Genomic DNA, 22,555 nt, shown 5'->3' with positions numbered 1-22,555 from the left:
AGAGAGGTATGTTGCAATAATGTTTCAAAGGTTGGCTCCATACCGTGATGTAAACTTACGGTGCTAGAAGAAGAAATGTTTGTTTTCAATTTTATATGGTCCGTGCTCTTTTTGACTGTCAAGTCACCAAATCCAAATTCAAAGTCAAAGTCAAATGTAGATAGAAACTATAATTATGTACTGTATATGACCTGGCAGTCTGTGACGAGTTATCAGACTGCCCGAATTCCGTGTTGCTGAAATAACGGTGCAGGTAAATGAATAGGATATCAGCATCCAATGTGGTTTTCTAGAATTGTCAACGACTACATTATACATTTCATTTCAGTTACCACCTTGCAGCATTTATTACCCCTCACAAACAAGCAAATATACAAGCAAACAGACAATGAAAGACGACATGAATAAATTCTCAGCTTATCAATAAAACGTTGCGATGTTTATCAAGACTGCGTCACACCAAATCTGGTTACGCGAATGAAATGTTCGAATAGGACGATACCTGATCAAATTGCTCTCAGATTTACTGCAGAAAAGCGGGGTTTTTTTATGTGAACAGTCATATTGGACTAGCACATTATATAGATGATGACTGGCTGTGGAGGAAATTATAATGTTCCACCCGAAGGGTTTGAAAAGTAATCGAGGGAGGTTATAAGTCCCGAGACGAAGGCGAGGGACTTACAGCCTCCCGAAATAGCATTTCAAAACCTGAGGGTGGAACGTTTGGTACATGTTTCCGACAACAAAAGTCATCATCTGTTATATTATATGGGTTAGTCAAATACGTCAACATCAACCACCAGCACAACGCCCTCGATCGCTCGCTCGCGCAGAGCCAAATCTACTGTTCACGAGCAGCGGTCCTATGCCTTCTGTCATTTGTTGCGTGAAAATGTCTTCCCACGGGAGAAAATTACATGAACGTTCGCCCATGGGCGAACATAACGAATGTTCCTCCATCACGTCACTGTGTTTAGCCAATCACTAAACGATATTTGACTAACCCATTTAATACAACCGATTGACAACAACCGAAATGTTGGTCCAGACCGGACCCGTTATGTTGCCCGCGTACCGGATTTGGTTGTGACGGACCCAGATACACAACCTTATGATACTCATTCAACTCAGTATAATTATTTGCAGAAAAGCTCAGTACATTATAGCATAGGCTTACGGCCATGGTTCAGCAACTGTACAGTAAACTTAAACAGGACATAGAAGTTACAGCAATACAGTTATGTTAAACTATGAACTATAAAAATAAGACAACGTTCAAATCAGAGCATTATTGATTATGCGGTTACAATCCATTCATCCAATTCGTAATACAAACCAAAGTAACGGTCCTTGCAATATGCTACGGAAGAACGAGAAAGATCAAATGCAAAATGAAGTAAGTGAAACTTCCAAAACAGGTAAATGATAAGCTTACCACCATAAAAAAGCTGAAAAATTATCAAACAAAAATATTGTACTCGGGTAGGATTTGAACCTACGACCTCCTGATCAGGAGGTTCTAGGTTCGAATCCTTCCCATGTATGCATGCCTATGTTTGTTTGTTTGTTTGTTTTTTGTTTTGTTTTGTTTTTTTTTTTTTTTGCTTCTACTATATACACATGTAAATTCGGTGCTTATCCACGTCAATGTGGGGCAATTTGTCAATCAGATTTAATGAAAACAGCTGGAAGCAAGAATTTCATGAATTCAGATAAGAACATCGTACTTTTGCAGGCTTAGAAAAAATACAAGTAAATAAATCTTTATACTCAACATCTACTATGTGGTTTGTTCGAATTTTTTCACTGCAGAATATTGTCTTGAATGTGATTTTACAGCGGTCATTCGTGTGTTTAGTCGGGGAAGGGTTTTTCACAAAGCTGTAACATTATTGAATTTAATCGAACTTAGGAACGAATTGGGATCAATCAGCAATAAGAATTATGCAACTGTTCACAAATCCACTTTACAGTAACAATATCGAGACTAAGATTATTGCGAAAATTAGGATCTATTCAGATCAAATCTAGACTGTATAGAATACATTCAGACAAGTAGTATAAGCCGCTGTCGTATGCATGCAATCTGCAGTGGTGTAGTATAATTATAGTTGTTTGTGATAGTCCCGGGACTTCCATACAAATATTTTTTTTTCTTGCAAAAAAAAAAAAATTGCTGCTCTTGACATATTACAACTCTTCACTTTTGTGAAAGGGCTTCAAAATCCTTTATCAGAGCAATGACGGTACCGACAATGATTGCAAATCAAATGCTCAAATTGCAGCCGTGTGACAGCAGGCTGGTACACGGGTTCGTTAAAAAAGGAAAAGAAAAGGAGATGTGTGAATGAGGTGTGAAATTTCCTGTGTAATCATACCGAATTTCTAATATGTGACCCTGCACCGCAAAACAAACAACAAGTCGCCAGACATGAATTTTTAGTTAAGACCGTTTTCTGCAAGAGCAGACTTTAAGCTTTAAAATGATGTATAACTCAAATCAAATGGACTCTCCTAACCTATCTAAATATTGGAAAGAAAGCACAAACTAAGGAAAAGTGTGAACTGAGAAAAGAGGCTCTGAAGTACAGTGTCTATTCAATCGCTTAATCGTTTCCAAACCGTGCTGGCTGTGCGATGAATGGGACAAAAAAACAGGAAGTAAACCACCAGAGTGACAACAATGAAGGGATTATCAAATTAAACTGAAATTGAGCATGCCTCATTAACACATTCTGTCCATAGTTAGTGCCAACTTTCAAAGCAGTAGCACTATCTTTTCAAAAGTTATTAGAGTTGAAAGTGAAAAGTGTGGACAAGGTTTTTCGGAAATGAAAAAGAGATTCTAAAGACTCACCTAATCACACTATTCTACCAAAATGTTTGAGATAAACTGCTAAAAAAACATACTTTTCTGCCCGTTTCATGATACCAAATTTTAGCATAATGTAAAAGAAGACCCGCTCTTTCAGAAAATATGGAAAAGTCAAGTTCGGCTAGGTTGACCCATTTCACTTATTTTCAGTCCTCACGCAAAATCAGTGTGTGCGACTTTATGTTCGTTTTGAGGTGCACGGTCACATATTGAAATTTCATTATGATAATGATAAACACTTATATAGCACTTAATGCTGATGTTTCTTAGCGCATTAATCCAGACAAAAAATATTGAAGTTAGATACAGTATTACGTACATATGATATATCAACAATAACAACAACAAAATTAGGATTAAGTAACAGATAAATTTTCAACAATAATACACCTTAAATTTCAACATGAACCTACTACACATGGACGTCCGTCGCTCGTTTATCAATTTATGCACCTGTTTCTGTCAAAAATAACACAAAAGCATTTTAAACGTGCTTTCCTGCTTTGATCTTACTATTTTCGCCTACAGCCAGCCTGGATATTTAAAACAAGACAAAGCTTTGAGAAATCTAAAAACTTCTTTCAATTTCAATTTCAGTTCCATTTAATTTAATTCAATTCAATTCAATTTGTTTATTTCAATCCCATTTTTCTTTCAACAACACAGAACACAAGGTAAATCATTAAGTCCATCATAAGCATTATATAAGTGACCGTGTACCACAAAACGAACAGAAAGTCGCACACACTGATTTTGTGTGAGGACTGGAAATAGGTGAAATGGGTCACCCCAGCCGATCTTGACTTTTTCGTATTTTCTGAAAGAGCAAGCTTTCTTCTACATTATGCTTAAATTTAGGATCATAAAACGAGCAGGAAAGCGTGTGTTTTTTAACAGTTTATCTCGAACATTTTTTTGGTAGAATGGTGTGATTAGGTGTGTCTTAAGAGTTCCGTTTTCATTTCTTAAAAACCTTGTACACACTCCTCACTTTCAACTCTAATAACTTTTGAAGGGTTAATGCTACTGTTTTGAAAGTTGGCATTAACTATGGACAGAATGTATTAATAAGGCATGCTCAATTTCGCTTAAATCTGAGAATCCCTTCATTCTTGTTACTCCGGTGGTTTATATCCTGTTTTTGTCCTATTCATCTCACAGCCAGCACGGCTTGTTACAGATTTAGCGCTAGAATAGACATTGCACTTCAGAGCCTCTGTTCTCAATTCACACTTTTTCTGAGTGTGTGCTTTCTTTCCAATATGTAGATAGGTTAGGAGAGTCCATATGATTTGAGTAATACATCATTTTAAAGCTTCAATTCTGCTCTTTCAGAATATGCTCTTAACTAAAATTTCATTTCTGGCGACTTTTTTGTTTGTTTTGTGATGCAGGGTCACATAATTATATTACAAAGTGCGAAGGACAGAAATAGGTTATGTATACATACGGTTAAATACAAAATTATGTTTTGAGAAGGAAAAAAAGAAAATGGGAGGTCCACTAAAAAGCAGTGCTTGTAGATTGTGGACCACTCACGAATTTCTTCAAAAAATAGTTACTACAATTACAAATACATTACACAAAAATAATTCAGATAAAATGGAACAAAACAACAGAGACACAAGAACATGACATGATTAAACTACATGCGCAGATTGTAAGTTACTCTCTTAAATCAAGAAAAATGCATGTGCAGTTGTATTGTACATTGGAAAATTATCGCTCAGGTAATTTGATATGCGAAATGCGCGTACTTTACATGAGAAAGCAATTATGTGGCAGGTTGGTTGTGATTTGTGATCCACTTTTCCCAATTTTTTGCACATTGTTCCAGAGTTAACATTGACATTAACCGTATATGACATTATGTCATGATAATCAATAAGCCATGTTACATGCTCGTCCACAAGTGTCCACTTCAGTATTTTTTTTTTCAATTTTGTGATAGGAAAACTGTCATGCTTTTAGATTTGCTGCTCCCTTTCATCGGTGTTTATTCAAAGGCAGCTGAATCTGAATTGGCACCTCGGCAAATAAGGGCGCAATGAGGGAAATGGTCCTTTCGTCAGTGTCGATGCACGATGTCACAATCGTCATTTTTGAAGCACGTGAATATTATACTAATTAAGATGCACATAATTAGGTGGCGGCGGTGATGATGACATCAAAGAAAAACCTTCGTTACTAGTCCGTGTGTGTAGTAGGTCCATGATTTCAACAATCATGCAAAGACAGGTTTACGGCTGCATGTTTTGTTTTAACATTTGGAAACCCCACACTTTATAGTTACTTGAACGCATTAAATATTGCCAGTCACAACATAATTATCACACATTAGTTACTTTCGTTTTATGGAGCTACATACCTGAAACAGCTACACACTGAAGGAGTACTTACAAATGATTTTCCTGTCATACAGGACAAAAAATCTGTATGCGAACAAACATGTTAATCAATTCACCTCCCTCACCTCCCTCAACTGTCTATCAGCTAATTTTACAATAATACGACAATCACATTTCCTTTATGGGGTTACATAATTGGTGATTTTATCTACATGAAAATACTTTCAAAATTATTGTTGCCTATTTGGAATTAAAAAAAAACAACAAGTAATTTATCGACATTTTGTTTAATGCTGTTGTCATTCTAATGATCCTCAATTTCAAGATTTTTATCTTTTTTTTAAGTTTGAGGATTCTGTAAGCAAAATTATTCTTTACATCTTCTAAGAAAGTATTTTCAGAAAACTGCAGCAGGAAACCTTTCATATTTGTCTCCAAAACATTAACTGGAAAAGGCTAAGGCGACTATTCAACCCTAATGTGGGCTTTCAAGGATAATTAAATGCTAGAACACGAAGACATCAGATATGAAAGAAAGTTAAGTAATAAAATCAAATGTACTGGGCTGTATTAGATGAAAGAGTACACAGCGTGATTTCTTTCGACTGCGCCACTCTGTGACTTTTTATTTTCAAGTCTTACACATCTTATGACACCATTTTCGCGAAAATGGGACATACCCTTACGACGCTACACGACCATTTTTTTTTTTGTTCATGCTTGTCAGACCGAAAACGGCTCATAAACGTGATTTTGTATACTAAGTTTATGCTAATGGAGTTTTCTCACCTCATTCAAAACGATATGATTATTTTTACTTTCAATGGTTAAAATCCATTAATTTTAGAATAATTATGTTTAAAAAAGGTTACGTAATAAATATTGTGGTAAAAAGATAAAAGGTCAAAAAACAAAGAAATACATTAACAATTCATAAGACAGATGAAAACATACGAAATTAACTTTGATACCAGATTTTTTTTTCAAGTACATTGTTAAGAATGCTACAAAGAATAATGCCATCAAAAATGAGGATGCCATCCAGCATATTTTCTGAATTAGAGCAAAATTTATAATTTAACGCATATTAAGCAATATGAAAATGAAAAAAAAAAAAATAATTTTTTTTTTTTACTTTTATAATTTGTTAGATTACGCAGCAATTACGGCTGAGATCTCGGGGGGGGGGGGGTTGAACCAACCCTTACCCGGCCACAGGACAGGCCGAAAAGCCTGGCCTGATTAGGTTTAAAATTTAAAAAAAAAAAAAGTATAATTGTTTCCGACACTTTGCAATAAGCCAGTATTCATAGAGATAATTATCTTGTACCTTTAGTGAGTACTTTCGCCTCCAAATGGTTGCTTCTTCAGACTGCGTCGTAGATGGCGGTATGACGTTGGACGTGAGAGAATGGTACACCATAAACACTTGACAGAATCACAATATTGGCCTGTTCATTGTTATTTTCATCAAATCACCAATCAGATGAACCTCATTCAGAAAACCGATATGTACTAGAACAAAGATAAATAGACAAGGCAGTAAATATTGTAGTTTCGAAAATTACATTTACATACTCGACCAAGGGCCCTGTTTTATGAAGAGTTAGAATTTATTATATAGTTGATTACAACTGTAAGTCTATGGTAGCCTGTGTGGTAAGGAAATTTAAAATCAACTTTATCTTTTGATAAGACGGGGCCCAGGACAAACTCTGCTCGCATTAACGAACCATGAATGCCAAAGAAACCAAATAACCACACACTGAGGAGTGTTGCAGCCACCAAGCCAGGTTATTTTTTACTTAAAACAAGACTGAGATGACTGAAATGAAAAATAGTAATCTAAACAAAAAAACAAACAAACAAACAAACAAAACAAAACAAAACAAAAATCGATATCTCCACGAAGTAAGTTACAAGAATTCCCCCGAGGTTAAATACGTAAGATGGGGAAGGAGGGTAGTACAGTACCATAGTAATATTATAGGTTTTCCCGCCCAATTTCATCAGATTTGCATTCAATTTAATGATGCGAGCATTCATTTTCGAGCGAATTTGAATGATTACCGAGATCAACATTCAAAAAGCTAAATAGTTTATTCAATTCAATTTCATCAGCATTCGAATTTCTGATTTTGTCACATGAACGTGCAAACAGCGCGTTCAAATGAAAAAATGCACGTAAAACGCATTCAAATTCGCACCAGCACATCTGCGATGAACATTAAGGAATTCAAATTAACGAATAGGCAAACATTTACAGCATCTGGGCAGTGTTTTTCGTTGCTGCTCATGTTTTTTGTATTATTCTCCATCTGTTTGAATAATGAGATTGAGAGACTGAACATCGAAATTATAATTAATTACGTAACAGAAAGAATATCCTAATGCAATGTATCTCACACATATTTCAAACCTCAAAAACATGACTGAAAACAAAATCTGTAATACGACTATAATCACACTTGACATATCGATGTTCTCATGTGATCTCTCATTATGTTAGCAAAGTCGGAGTTTAACCATTCTGTAAACTAATGTGATAATCCGTTTCGATTTGGAAATAAAGTGAAACTAACCGAATTGAGAAAGAAAACGTGAAAAAGAGATGCTGAAATCGGAATGATAACACTGAACGTTGATGAATTTGCCATTAATCAACGTAACGATTTCATAGAATTACAGGACTTGGTCATTATGCTAACTGAATTTGAACGTTCGAAGGTCAAAGTTGTGTGCCTATAAATGAAATTGAAACTAGTATTCGGTGCGAATTTCACCGTCTGTCCAGCTGGCGCGAAATTGAATGCCAACTTCGAGGCGTTAAATTGAATGAATTTCTCTCTAAATTGAATGAAATAAAATGTACAAGAAATGACATGAAATGAAATTGAATACTCAAAGAATGAAAATGAACCGTGAGAGCAGAGGAGTGACGAAAATCCCTTGAACTTGAACGCCTTGTCATTAATTTGAATGCAAATCTGATGAAATTGGGCGGGAAAACCTATATTACCATAATCACTGATCCTCTAGCAGCCTATTTTGCTGAGTCTACTGGTGCACTCTGCTCGACATTGGCATTGACGGCCTGATTCTGAGATATTGCTGAGTCTACTGCTGCACTCTGCTCGACATTGACATTGACGACCTGATCCTGAGATATTGCCGAGTCTACTGCTGCACTCTGCTCGACATTGACATTGACGGCCTGATCTTGACCAGGATTATCATAGCCAGTCAGAGACCTACTTTGCGGCGATGCTGATGGGTATTTTCCTTTAAATAGAACCAAAGAAAACCAAAAAAGCACAGATTAGAAACAATGCAACAGTATAGCTTGCGAAAGAATATGCTTCATTAATGGTTATATAAGTAGGCTTTATTTGCAATGGTGCAATACTGTGACCTACTTTTGACGTCTAATTGTTCTTGTTTTATAATGTCGTAGTTTTGATTCACGGTAGATAATGGAGATTGTTTTCAAAAGGTTTCTTTCTGAGGGAGTTGATATGGCACACACACACACACACACACACATGCAAATGCAACAACAACCTGAGAGATCCAAGGGTCTCGCTCACACTCGTGTAACACCAGATCATTTCCTTCACATTCTTGACTATCATTACCCAAGAGGTACATAAATTTACGAAATTTAGAAGAATATCAGGAGAGAATTGAGTATCTGAATATAAGAACGACCCAAGCCCATGGAAGACCATTTCGAGTAAACTTAAAAAAAAAAACCTTCATATCTTTTTTATTTGTCCAATGATATTCTATTCAACTGTGATGGAAAGCCAACATTGTATATACAAATTAGAACATATATTATCATGACAATTAACATTTACATTAATTGTGGAGAGGCCATTTTGTATGATGGACTTGGGTAGTTCTTTGAATCATATATTATACATGATATTCTGCTATAAAGATGAGAGACGGATGAGAGAGGGCGCTATAACATGAATGTAAGAATGTCCCAAGGCCTTCATTCTAACATTCATATAAGATTTAAGTCTTTCATTTCAGGCACTTCCGGGGGTAATTAGGATTTAACATTTATACACAAGATGAGTCCATGCATACTAAAGTACAATTTCCCATGTCAAACTGACTGTGGCCAAAAATTGGACTTGGGTCGTTCTTATATTCAGGTCTTCAATTGTGTCCATGCATGATGTACAGTAGGTGTCACTGGCAACAACGGCGTAGCCAGGATTTCATCTTAGGGGGGGCGGTTAGTCTGCGAGGGAGCGAAGCGACCGAGCCCGAGCGAGCGGAGCGAGCGAGGGGGGGGGGGGGGAGGGTGTGGGAGGGGGGTGTCCCCCCTCCCACGGTAAGAACTTTTTTGCATTTGGATGTTGTAAATGGTGCAATTTGATGCATGTTTTTGCGCGTTTTATCGACGTGAAACAGTCCCACTTGTTTATGGTAGCAGTTTATTTTGATGTAGATTATTATTGAACAATTTGCCTATAAAAGGGTATAATTTAGATACACTTCTTGTATTAATTCTTTTCACTGAATATCATGAACGCGACTGAACCCGAGCGAGCGGAGCGAGCGAGGGGGTAGGGGAGGGTGTGGGAGGGGGGTTTCCCCCCTCCCACGGTGAGAACTTTTTACATTTTGATTTTGCAAATGGTGCAATTTGATGCATGTATTTGCGTGTTTTAACGACGTGAAACAGTCCCACTTGTTTAAGATTGCAGTATATTTTAGAGTAGATTATCATTGAACAATTTGCCTATAAAATGGTATAATTCCAATACACTTTTTGTATTAATTCTTTTCACTGAATATCATGAACGCGACTGAACCCGAGCGAGCGGAGCGAGCGAGGGGGTAGGGGAGGGTGTGGGAGGGGGGTTTCCCCCCTCCCACGGTGAGAACTTTTTACATTTTGATTTTGCAAATGGTGCAATTTGATGCATGTATTTGCGTGTTTTAACGACGTGAAACAGTCCCACTTGTTTAAGATTGCAGTATATTTTAGAGTAGATTATCATTGAACAATTTGCCTATAAAATGGTATAATTCCAATACACTTTTTGTATTAATTCTTTTCACTGAATATCATGAACGCGACTGAACCCGAGCGAGCGGAGCGAGCGAGGGGGTAGGGGAGGGTGTGGGAGGGGGGTTTCCCCCCTCCCACGGTGAGAACTTTTTACATTTTGATTTTGCAAATGGTGCAATTTGATGCATGTTTTAACGACGTGAAACAGTCCCACTTGTTTAAGATTGCAGTATATTTTATATCATGAACGCGACTGAACCCGAGCGAGCGGAGCGAGCGAGGGGGAGGGGAGGGTGTGGGAGGGGGGTGTCCCCCCTCCCACGATAAGAACTTTTTGCATTTTGATGTTGCAAATGGTGCAATTTGATGCATGTTTTTGCGCGTTTTATTGACGTGAAACAGTCCCTCTTGTTTAAGGTAGCAGTATATTTTAGTGTAGATTATTATTGAACAATTTGCCTATAAAATGGTATAATTCAAATACACTTCTTGTATTAATTCTTTTCACTGAATATCATGAACGCGACTGAACCCGAGCGAGCGGAGCGAGCGGAGCGAGCGAGGGGGTAGGGGAGGGTGAGAGGGGAACCCCCCTCCCACGGTGAGAACTTTTTACATTTTGATTTTGCAAATGGTGCAATTTGATGCATGTATTTGCGTGTTCTAACGACGTGAAATAGTCCCACTTGTTTAAGATTGCAGTATATTTTAGTGTAGATTATTATTGAACAATTTGCCTATAAAATGGTATAATTCCAATACACTTCTTGTATTAATTCTTTTCACTGAATATCATGAACGCGACTGAACCCGAGCGAGCGGAGCGAGCGAGGGGGTAGGGGAGGGTGTGGGAGGGAGGTTTCCCCCCTCCCACGGTGAGAAGTTTTTACATTTTGGTTTTGCAAATGGTGCAATTTGATGCATGTTTTTGCGTGTTTTAACGACGTGAAACAGTCCCACTTGTTTTAGATTGCAGTATATTTTAGTGTAGATTATTATTGAACAATTTGCCTATAAAATGGTATAATTCCAATACACTTCTTGTATTAATTCTTTTCACTGAATATCATGAACGCGACTGAACCCGAGCGAGCGGAGCCAACGAGGGGGGAGGGGAGGGTGTGGGAGGGGGGTGTCCCCCCTCCCACGGTAAGAACTTTTTGCATTTTGATTTTGCAAATGGTGCAATTTGATGCATGTTTTTGCGCGTTTTATCGACGTGAAACAGTCCCACTTGTTTAAGGTAGCAGTATATTTTAGTGTAGATTATTATTGAACAATTTGCCTATAAAAAGGTATAATTTAGATACACTTCTTGTATTAATTCTTTTCACTGTATATCACGAACTCGACTGAACCCGAGCGAGCGGAGGGAGCGAGGGGGTAGGGGAGGGTGTGGGAGGGGGTGTCCCCCCTCCTACGGTGAGAACTTTTTGCATTTTGATGTTGCAAATGGTGCAATTTGATGCATGTTTTTGCGTGTTTTAACGAGTTGAAACAGTCCCACTTGTTTAAGGTTGCCGTATATTTTATTGTAGATTATTATTGAACAATTTGCCTATAAAACAGTATAATTCAAACACACTAGTCTTCTTGTATTAATTCTTACACTGAATATCACGAACGCTGTCTGTTCAGCAATCAAACAGAAAAAGCATGCACACGAGGGTGTAGATAGGGGCATATCCCCTCCCACACGAAGGTGATTTTGCGTTTTCAGACCTGAAATTCAGCGATCTGGTGCAAATTTTTGGTGCAACACTTTTTCATCGAAGTGTTAAAATCACGGAATTTAGCTCTTATTCCGAATGTGCACCATCTGTGCGTATGTTATAAAGTCTAGTGAGGTAGAACTTAGGGGAAGGGGGATTCCCCCTCCCGCTCGCGGAGCTTTTGCTTTTTTAGAATTGAAATAAAGCGATCTTGGTATAGCCACAGTCTACTTCTTTGCATGGCGGGGGGGGGGGGGGGGGGACAGGAAGAAGGCGTTGGCGAGTGTTATCTCCACTCTTCCCTTCCGATGGAGCTTGTATCTTTTTAAGGCTGAAATTGAGATATCTCGTATACGCATAATAAGCATATTTGATGGAATCAACATTTGGGTAATCAAAAAAAAAAAAATGATGGGGGGGGGGGCTGAGGGAGGAAAGGGTCGATTAAAAGGGGAAATTTCCCTTATACATGAGGGAACCTTCAGTTTTCGGAATATTAGTGAAAAGTCTTGCACACTCAGAATTATTCAGAATTTTTTTTAATCTAAAAAGTGTACTTAGCTAGGGAAAGCGGCAAAGAGGGGGAGGGTTTGGGAGGGGGTATCCCCCTCCCAAGCACGAGAGATTTTGCATATTTTGAATTGAAATTCAACGATCTGGTGCACACTTTGAGTGAAATATTCAAGAAACTATATCTTATTTGATGAAAGGTTGCAAAGGAGACCCGCTTCATGTGCATGCATACAGTATACACGCATTTTTTTTTTCCGCCTCCCAACTCCTCGGTCCAAATCTTAGGGGGGGGCGACCGCCCCCATCGCCCCCCCCTGGCTACGCCAGTGACTGGCAACAATACGTTGTACCTATCTATTTTGTTTAGAAAAAAAAAATGTAACCTTGCGTTTTCGGGAAGAAGATAAAACTTTCAAAATGGTTAGAAAGGACGATTACGTAATAATCCTCGGATTTGAGGGTTCTGGGTCCCCTGGAGATCCCGAAGTGGAACATGTTGCCAATTTTCACAAGTTAGAAAAATAAATAAATAACAAAGAAAAACAAAATAATTACAAAATTAAAAAAAGAACGAAAAAGATGCCTCTGCCACGAAGTGTCGCTAGAGCCATTATGTTTTCGGATTGACTGTCCGTCTGTCCTATTATCTTGGGATTTTTAGGGTCAAAGGTCAAGGGTCAAGGATCAGGTTAAGATGTTAGTATTTCACTATTTAATACTGAAATTGCACGTTCTCTCCATACCTAGCAAATTACTGAATGCATAGCCTTGTAAAAGGGTCAAAAGGAAAGAAAATATCATCAGATCCCCAAATACCTGCACTCTTAGACAATATGTAATAGCCATTCATCCAATAATACCTATAGTTCAAGGAAAGTGAACACTCAACACATTTGTGCCAAACCTGTCATGTTCACATTTTGTGAAACTGTCATTGCCATCTTATTGTCAAGACATTGTACTATAGACCTAGTGTATTAGGAGAACCATGAATAACGGCGGAGGCATACCAGTGGCCACAGCTACATTTCTAGTTCTGTTTTTTTTTTTTTTTTTCACATGTTTGAAAGTATTAAAGGTTGGTGTTGCAGAAGTGTCCAGTCAGTCTGCTACATGGTTATTGTCACATCAGTCCGATGTATCTCAAATAAGTGTTGTGCGGCTCCCATGTGTATCCAGCCGACATCCATTGCCAGTCTTTAGAGTCCAATGATTAATGACCATCAGACATATTAAGTCTAGTCCATGTTCTGATGCTCTAGTGACATTGGTTACGCCCTTTTTGAACTTTTGAACGTGTCTGTGGAGCTTTTCGGCTTAGATTTTTAATCGAAACCTTTCGGAACGGTCTTTTTTTAATTTTGAATTCATCTAGTAATATTTATCAGTAGTCGTAGTACAGCTTGTCGTAGTATTAGCAGTATAGTGGTAGCGGCAGTCGTGGTAATAGAAGTAGTGGTAGTGTGTGTGTGTGTGCGTGTGTGTGTGTGTGTGTGGCAGTTTGGTTATCAACTAAGCCTCTATGATAGTCAGTAAAAGGAAAATCTTTATGCCCCTTCCACTGACCTTCCACAACACAGATCCTTGCTAGATTCCATAAACAAAGGATCCAGAGCTTAGCATGTTTGTATTTTTCTTCAATGACCTGAAATGATTTATTGTTGTTGTGGTTTTTAAGTGGAATTGTTTGATCCAATGATTGGAGACACGATGGAAAGGGGGGGGGGGGGACTAAGAAGTGGATGTTATACACATTTAAATATTCAAGAATAAGAGACATCGTGGGAGGGAACGAACATTGTGGATATTTTAGATTACATGTAATGAACCCACCTGTGTCTGCATATTTACGTAACTTCTCCTCGAGGGCGACCTGTCTTGCTTCAGATAGATTGCGCTCTTTGTTCTTAGACGAACAAGCGTTACGGGGTAGTTTTTTGGCTTCAAACAGTAACAAAGGGATCACAGTAAGAGCGTACTCTCCGACAAACCAAATATTCGTTTCTTGGTCAATGACATACGTAAAGGCTCCCAAGAGAATGATGAACCCGAGAGACAACAACAGCCGCAGGAAGTCCTTCAATGCGTATATTGCGAAAGGGAGCTCATTATTGATTATGTTTCTCAGAAGTTCACAGGAAATCTTACATTTTGGTTGCTCTGGAATCTGTCCCTCCGCGTCGCTTTGACATGAATCCGTGAACACCTTCCAAAAATGTCCTTCCTTGTCTATTCGGTTGCCGACCGTGTAGATGCTTTTACAAATGAGCTGATAGCGATCTACGAAAGCATTTATAGAGCTAATCACGTCAAAAATAGCAAAAACTATATTCACCCAAAATGTAGGCACGGTTCGAATGTGAATGGCTATGCCGGCCACTGTAAACAATATGCCTTCTATCATCAACATGAAAAAAGCAACTATTCTGAGGAAGAAGAATGGGAACACTAAAATCGTAATAATAATACCAGCAACTCCAGGCATCTTTCCAATACAGTGCCATTGTCGAATCTTCTCCCATTGAAACAATGCCACGAGCCCGGCAATGTATACAACGTTTATGATTATGATATCAATTATTATGATTCTTCTTCTGAAGCCGATACCAAACAAATTCCATCGAAGTCTAAATTGATATATAGCAACATGACAGACTTCAGCAATGAAGTAAACGATTAATGGCACAGCGAGAAGGCAAACGCGACGGTATCTCTGCCGCTTCTTCTTGCCATCTACCCATAGAAAAAAAGGGAGGAGGGGAATTTTCAGAATATTGACGTACTCTTTGTGCGAGCTCTGGTTCACAGATTGTTCATTATTAGGTTCTACTATGTGATGCTGTTGATGAATTGTTCCTCCCTGACTTGGGTCTTCAACGGTGCTAGCACAGACTCCTGAGGAGTCACGTCCTTTGTGATAATGATATAATACATAAACAATCATAATCGAAGTAATTCCAAGAGCTAAGATAAAACTGATGACTGACCAACAATAGCAAGAGTATATTCCTTGAGGGAAGCAGTCATAATGAAATCTTGTTTGTGTTTCTAAGAGACTGAAACCAGGAATCAGTGTCAGACTTAAAACCGGTGTTTCTCGAATCTTCTGTCTGCAGAGAATGTCATTCTTGTCTTTTGGAAATAGTTCCGCACTAGTCTTATTGAGCGCTAGTCTATACCTTACTTTTTGTATTACATCAAACAGCACCTCTGCCATGCAACAGTCTGTGAAAATGTTGTCGTTCATGTTGATATCATCAGCGTTTAAAGCGAGATTATGCTCGAGTTTACCTAAGGACAAGGTGGTAATAGAGAGGATATGGTCGTTATAGGGGAAGGAAAGAAACGTTTTTCCCCTGTCACCAATCGCCCAAACCCACTGATTTCCGTTAACAAGATTTTTTTCCGTATAATTTCCAAGTCCATCGAAGCTTTTGCTGAGGATGACGTTAAATATGAAGTGTCTGGTTCTTTGTATGTTGATAGCTTTGACAAACTTCGTGAGTTGATCGTCCAGTGCGTTGGAGTTGAGGGCGCACGATGACGTACTAGTATTTTGATTGAAGTTTTCACAATTTGATGATCGCAACTCTACTCTGTCTCTCAGGCAAGTTCTTGAACTTAATATGACGGCAAGTATAATCGAGATCACAATAAGGACGACCACTATTGTGGATACACGTCTGATATTCACGTTGACACGGCAGCATTTCGACATCTCGACGCTTTGATACCTATAAAAAACAAAACAAAAGAAAACCTTCACAGTGCATATTGTTTGTATAAATAGAAAACTTCCACATGAGTTCCATGGCAATGTAGGGAAAAATTTCATAGGACCTTCTATTTTGGGGTTGTAAAACTCAACCTTGGAATATCGCGACCGTAGACAACTCGCTCCAATTCCTGGACAGTTCGCACGGGTTGAGTTGTTCCGAGTTGTGTCTACGATTGTAATTCTCGACAGTATATTGAACTTTTTTGCAGACCTCCTGGAGACACTGAATGTGTTTTTATTCGATTTGAAGTAGTTGATTTATTAGTGGAAAAATGAGCCATGGAAATGAGATTCCATGGGGATTTGAAACTGAGATCTCGGGATTGCTGGACCGATGCTCTACCGACTGAGCGATAGAAAGACCTAGTTCAGCAGGAAACCCTAAATTCTAAATGTTCGGATGGTCAGAAGCTATAGCAGTGTGTTGTATTTCACACACGAGCACACTTAAACCTGGCTTAAACCGAAAGGATGATAACAACTCGGAGATAAATGCGAGGGATCACCGAAGTGATACAGCTTTTTGAGTATGTAACAAACGCAAACAGAATAAAACTGACCAGAAAAGAATATATCAGTGCAAAAATTCCACAAAATCTTCTTCACTTATAAATTTAATTCGCTTTTTTTACTCGCCGTGGAGGTAGAGGGGAGGGTCAAGGGTCAATGAACACCCTCCTCTCCTTTGAAAAAAAAAAGAATCTCTTGGCAGAGCTGCAGAATAAGGAGACATTGGTTTGTGTTTGTTTTTGTTTGTTTGATTATAATTGTCTGATTACTTCCTCTTTGTTTAAGAGCATGAGCTATTACCCCGTCCTGTTTCCGTGGCTCCTGTTTTACTGATATTTTTTTTTTTTCATATAATGTCGTGAAAATACAGTAAATCCAGATTACAGTGTGTTATTACAGAGAGTGTATGCAATCGCTCTTACCGTATTTATTCTCTATTTAAATATTGCAAAGTGATAGGGCAAGGCATTATTTTCCCCGAGACCGAGCCTTTTCTTTTTTTTTTTCTTGTGACACAACTGAGATAATACTGTGGTGCAATTTCTTTGAAACCATCTGTCAAATTATGAAAGCAGAATGCATACAAAAAAATATTTCTAGTTACAGATATTGTATCTCAGAACTGTCTCTGTTTCATAAACATAGGAATTGTGTAGAAGACAAATTTCTCTTTCAGATAGCATAAAAACTAAAGAATAACTCACTTGATGTTTATGTTATTTTTACAAAGTCACCCTTCTTTGTGCATTTTATGACAGGTGTGTGTACGTACACTTTCATACTCGTATATTAGATTATTGTTTGATATTTACTTAATGTACGCATTGTATCTTCCTAATTATATTGCATCATTATAGCATTTCACCTGCTGGTGCAAATCGCCATTGTTATTTTGTTATAAGATTGCATTACTTGAATAAGAAAATGGAAAAAGAAATACAATAATATGCAATAAATAAAACACTCGGAAGACTTTGAAATCTCTTAACCCATAACGAAGATTTCACTGAATACGTAGAGTATAATTATTCAGAAGATAAACTTATACCTTGATAGGTATGTTTCAATCTCCAATTTTATTGCATTCCATTTCATTTATCAATTTTTCCACGAAAAGCATACAGTGTTATATTAATTAAGCAACATCTACCCATGACAATGTAAAGAAACACATAAATCATAAGTTCAGTATGTTATAAAGATTAAACATTTTCACGACACAAAAACAATAGAAATCAATCTCAAGTACCTTGCATCATTCACGACGGAACAACGAAGTAGATGCTTGTCAAACACAGACTGTTACACACACACACACACACACACACACACACTCTCTCTCTCTCTCTCTCTCTGCACGCATGCAAACGCATCAGTTCTGGACAAGCGAGCGTGCACACACACTCACACACAATAAAGAGAATGAGGAAGAGAAAACGGAGAAAGGATAAAACTCAAAAAATACCGACATATAGGGACAGCATCAATTACAGTGACTGCAGCCGAAGAGAAAATAAATAGGAAAGAAAAGACTTGGAAATGAAACCATGTTGACATATTCTGTAATCATGCCGAAGAATCTTTATCAATACTAGCAATTCTTAATTATCTGCTCGATTATATTAATTCATATTTTCACCAGAGTATTGAATAAAAATAAGTTTGTTTTAAGCTTAAAGGGACTGTACAGTACTGGTTGACGTAGGGATTCATGTTTTGAACATTCCTAAGTGAGATAATGAAAAGCCTCTTATGAAATATGCAAGAGCATGTAATTTTAAGAAGGATTCAATGTTTATTTGATAAAAATTGGTTTTCAAATGGCTGAGATATCCAAATAAGTGCTAATAATAAAAGGCGACATGCCCAAACTTTATTAGTATCTCTTTGTTTCACTTTGTTTTTGGATATCTCAGCCATTTCAAAACCGAATTTCATCGAATAAACTGTTGATACCCCTTAGAACTGCATGCTCCTTGACATCTCATAGAGTGTTTTCTGAATATCTCACAAAACGTTAAAAGCTAAATCTTCACCTCGACGAGAACTGTACACACCCTTTAAGTTTGAATGGGAGTCTATTGTATTTCACTGTCAAGTGATTCAAAAGTTTGGGTCCATTGTAGATAAAAGTATTCTGCAGTATTCGTAATTAACTTCAATAATCTGATTTAATTTATAAGTAACTCCTGCATTTCATGAAATCAGTATATTCAAATATACTAGATGGGTGCTCCAATATTATTCAAACAATCGTCAATAAAAAGCCCCAAGAATTGTGTTAAATAAACAAGACATAATAGTGTCTGATTGAATAGCTGTATCATTGAAGCTCACCTCTCCTTTTCGTGTGCTTCTGTTTGTCGAGTACGGACTACTTAGTTTATGGGTGTGAATCGAAAGGGGTGGGGGTGTTTGTTCTTCCCACAAGAGTGAACCTTTTGCATTCCCAGAAGTACAAGTTCGTAACATCGCTCACTACAATGACAAAATTACGGCTCAGTAATTTAATGCATGGGGTGTGGAGAGGTATCGTGGCAATGCTATGTGTATTCTCAAACTTGGCTAACGAGAAATGTAACCAACCCTTTAGCAACTAAAGATTCAATACATGATGACTTATTGTTTCCTGGTATAAGGTACGTAAATATCACCCTCATCTCTACACCTTCCTAAAGTATGCAAGAAAAAAAAAAATGAATTATTTTTTTTTTGTTTATTAGAAGTTAGTTAATTTGAAGACTAAAACTACAAAGAGACGTAAGTGTGACAGAAAAAAAAAATCGGACATACGTTTTGTTTAACTCTGACATCATTCTAATCACGTAATTTTATATGAAAGTAATACAATAGTAAAGCAAAAAACTATATAAAAAGCGGACAGGTGGTGTGGGGAGTAAGCTGACGGGTGGTTTATGGCGGTTGAATAAATGGGTTAACGATTGCCCAGTCACTGTACAGGCACGATAACCAGGAAACATTAAACTGCACGTTACTTAAATATGAGATCATTCTGAAGCAAATAATTTTTATACAACAATAGATACACAATATACTCTTCAATGAATCCCACAAGGATTGAAACACTCATCCCCCAGCATTCCCACTGATTCCCACTGATCAGTTACTCGCCATCCCCTTCACTGTAGGCCTAGCCGAAATTGCTTGTCTTTTCCGAAGGTGTCAACCAACCTTCCGTATTATGCTCGTCTGTAGGCGTATACAGTGCCTAATGTTTGTTTGTCTATTTGTTTGTTTCATTTCCGTAAGAAGATGTCTGGAATAGCTGGTCTTCTATGGGATCCAGTTGGATATAAGGTGGGACCACTTTAGAGGGGTAAACACTCCGCTCTTTGCGACAAAGAAATGAAGTGGGCACGTGGAACCTCCATTTTACGTCCTATCAGAGGAACATGTTGTCTTTATATATTTCTTTTCGTAAAGCCCTATTCAAAGCTAAGTGAAAAAGACACACATACACGGCCCTAAACTAACCTATTTTGAAATTGAATGTAGTTATTTGGAAAATGGTTGCCTATTCACGAATTTGAATGACCGACGAAATTCTGTCGCCAGCATGACACGAATTTGGAAGCTCATTGCTGAATTGCGTGCTCCTCTCTTAAATTTGAATGCTCCGACATTGATTGTGAGTGCTCCGATAGTGAATTCGAATGACCGAATTTTAAATTTGATTGCTGATTCAGTGCTGCGAGCGTGGAATGCGTGAAATTGAATACTCGGAATAGGAACTTCAATGACAAAAAGTATGTAATTCACCGGGTAAACCTATATTGAACATCCAAATTATATCAAACAAAAGAAGTGTGTACATTTACCATCTTCATTGCCCGTTAAAAATATATGTCCTATGAGATTCCAAGTGGCTGCATGCTGGATGGCATATACACATGCTTTGGCGGTGTTGGCTTATGCGCAGTGTCATTTTCAAGTTAAAACTGTGCATATAGCATTAAGTATACTGAATAAAAGAAGTATGAGACCAGATTAGGTAATCAAATAGGGCAATTTAAGCATTCCCAAAGGCAAAGTGTCCAATATTTATCAATGAACTAATTTAGTCCTGTTTACGTTTTGGACAAAGAAACTATATCATGGAGCACGATACGATAAGTGAATTAGAGTTTTGTAACAAATTTTAATGTACATATTGAAAAATCAAATGTAAAAGAGAAAGAGAAACGGGATACTGCGTTAGTTTATGTGATGTGGGGAGGAAAGTAATCTGAATCTTTAAAAAGAAAGAAAGCTTTACAATCATGTTTATTTAAGACTAATAACGTACAGTTGAGTATCTTCGTTAATAACCTCATAATATTTCACATAATGAAAATAACAGTAATCAGGTCTTTACAACCCTGGCTAGCCTCTTTAGTGTTGCCACTGCCCTACCAGAGGGCCCTGCCATTATATAGACCAGTTCGTATTCCACTTTGCGCATGAGCACACTGCAAAAAGTCCGGTGTTAAATAGTGAACACCGAGCTGATGTTAAATTTTCGGTGCTCATTTTTGGTGTTAGATTAACACCTCCGGGTGTCATTTCCAAATTTTAAACTGTTTTTTGAAGAATTTCTTAGTAACTGCACTTCTTGTTGATTTTTTATTTAAACAAGACGATCATGAATTTTACATTAAAATACTAGATTTTTGAAAAAAATGTGAAAATGAATTTACACCAAAGTAACACCAGCTGGTGTGGTCTCTTATTGAAGCTGGACGGGTGTTAAACCATTGATATTAACACCAACAAATATCAAATCAACACCATGTGGTGTCATTTTTTAATTAACACCAGTACAGTGTCAAAATAACACCAGGTACAGTCTCAAATTAACACCACGAAGTGTCAGGTGAACACTTTTTCAACACCATCACAGTGCATTTTCTACACCTGTGGGTGTGGTCCTCTTTTAAAGTTTGATCGGTTTAGATTTAACGCACGTGGTGTTAAATCTAACACCGATGTTTTTTCAGTGCAGAAAAAGGTCATTTGTACCAACAGGCATTTTGGTCTGTAAATTCATTGAGATAAGCATCTGTGATGCAATGATTATTCATGTGATCCTTATCTAAATAATGCTTGCCAGCACATCCACCTGACAGCAAGAATGGTATTTCGTAATGTAAAAGGAAATAGGCTGTTATTGCATTTAACACAAAACAATGAAATCGATGCCTGCTAAATTGACAACTGATAGAGTATTCTGATCACCTGATCTCAACGCAAGTTCATTCTTTGTTTGAACATGAATTCCATAATTTGTTTCGTCGGGCAAGCTTATGCAATATGCCGCTTTCAAAACAAGTGAAGTGCCTATTAAAGCAACTGAGAAAAAAAGAAAGGTCATTTGTACCAATGTGTATAATATACACATTTTTTAGAGAGTACCTGGCAACACTATTAGGGTTATAAGCCAGTTCGTAATTAGCTCATATTATGAGCTAATTACGAACTGGCTTATAACCCTAATAGTGTTGCCAGGTACTCTCTAAAAAAATCGAGTGAAAATTTTCACTCTATAAACAGTGAATACAAAAAAGAGTGGATTTCGAGTGAAATTGGAGTGAATTTTGAGTGAAAATGCTCATTTTCACTCATTTTGGAGTGACGTCAGGGATCACTCCAAAATCTTCGAGTGATCCTGACGTCACTCCAAAATGAGTGAAAATGAGCATTTTCACTCAAAATTCACTCCAATTTCACTCGAAATTCACTCTTTTTTGTATTCACTCTTTTTAGAGTGAAAATTTTCACTCGATT

The 22,555-nt window shown here is 37.6% G+C and overlaps 1 protein-coding gene across 1 annotated transcript; it reads right to left on the bottom strand.

Moving 5' to 3' along the window:
- Positions 1–8,269: 8,269 nt before the first annotated feature.
- LOC140240202 (uncharacterized) lies at positions 8,270–16,201 on the bottom strand. The gene is made up of 3 exons (XM_072319997.1): positions 15,349–16,201; positions 14,317–15,267; positions 8,270–8,508 (listed from the first exon to the last, which is right to left on the bottom strand). The coding sequence occupies exons 1-3, from the start codon at positions 16,199–16,201 to the stop codon at positions 8,270–8,272; spliced, it is 2,043 nt and encodes a 680-aa protein (XP_072176098.1).
- Positions 16,202–22,555: the final 6,354 nt, after the last annotated feature.

Source organism: Diadema setosum, chromosome 16 (genome assembly GCF_964275005.1).
Source record: "Diadema setosum chromosome 16, eeDiaSeto1, whole genome shotgun sequence".
NCBI classification, from domain to species: Eukaryota; Metazoa; Echinodermata; class Echinoidea; order Diadematoida; family Diadematidae; genus Diadema; species Diadema setosum.
The sequence above is the reverse complement of the archived record's forward strand: the minus strand, read 5'-3'. Positions and strand labels throughout refer to the sequence as shown.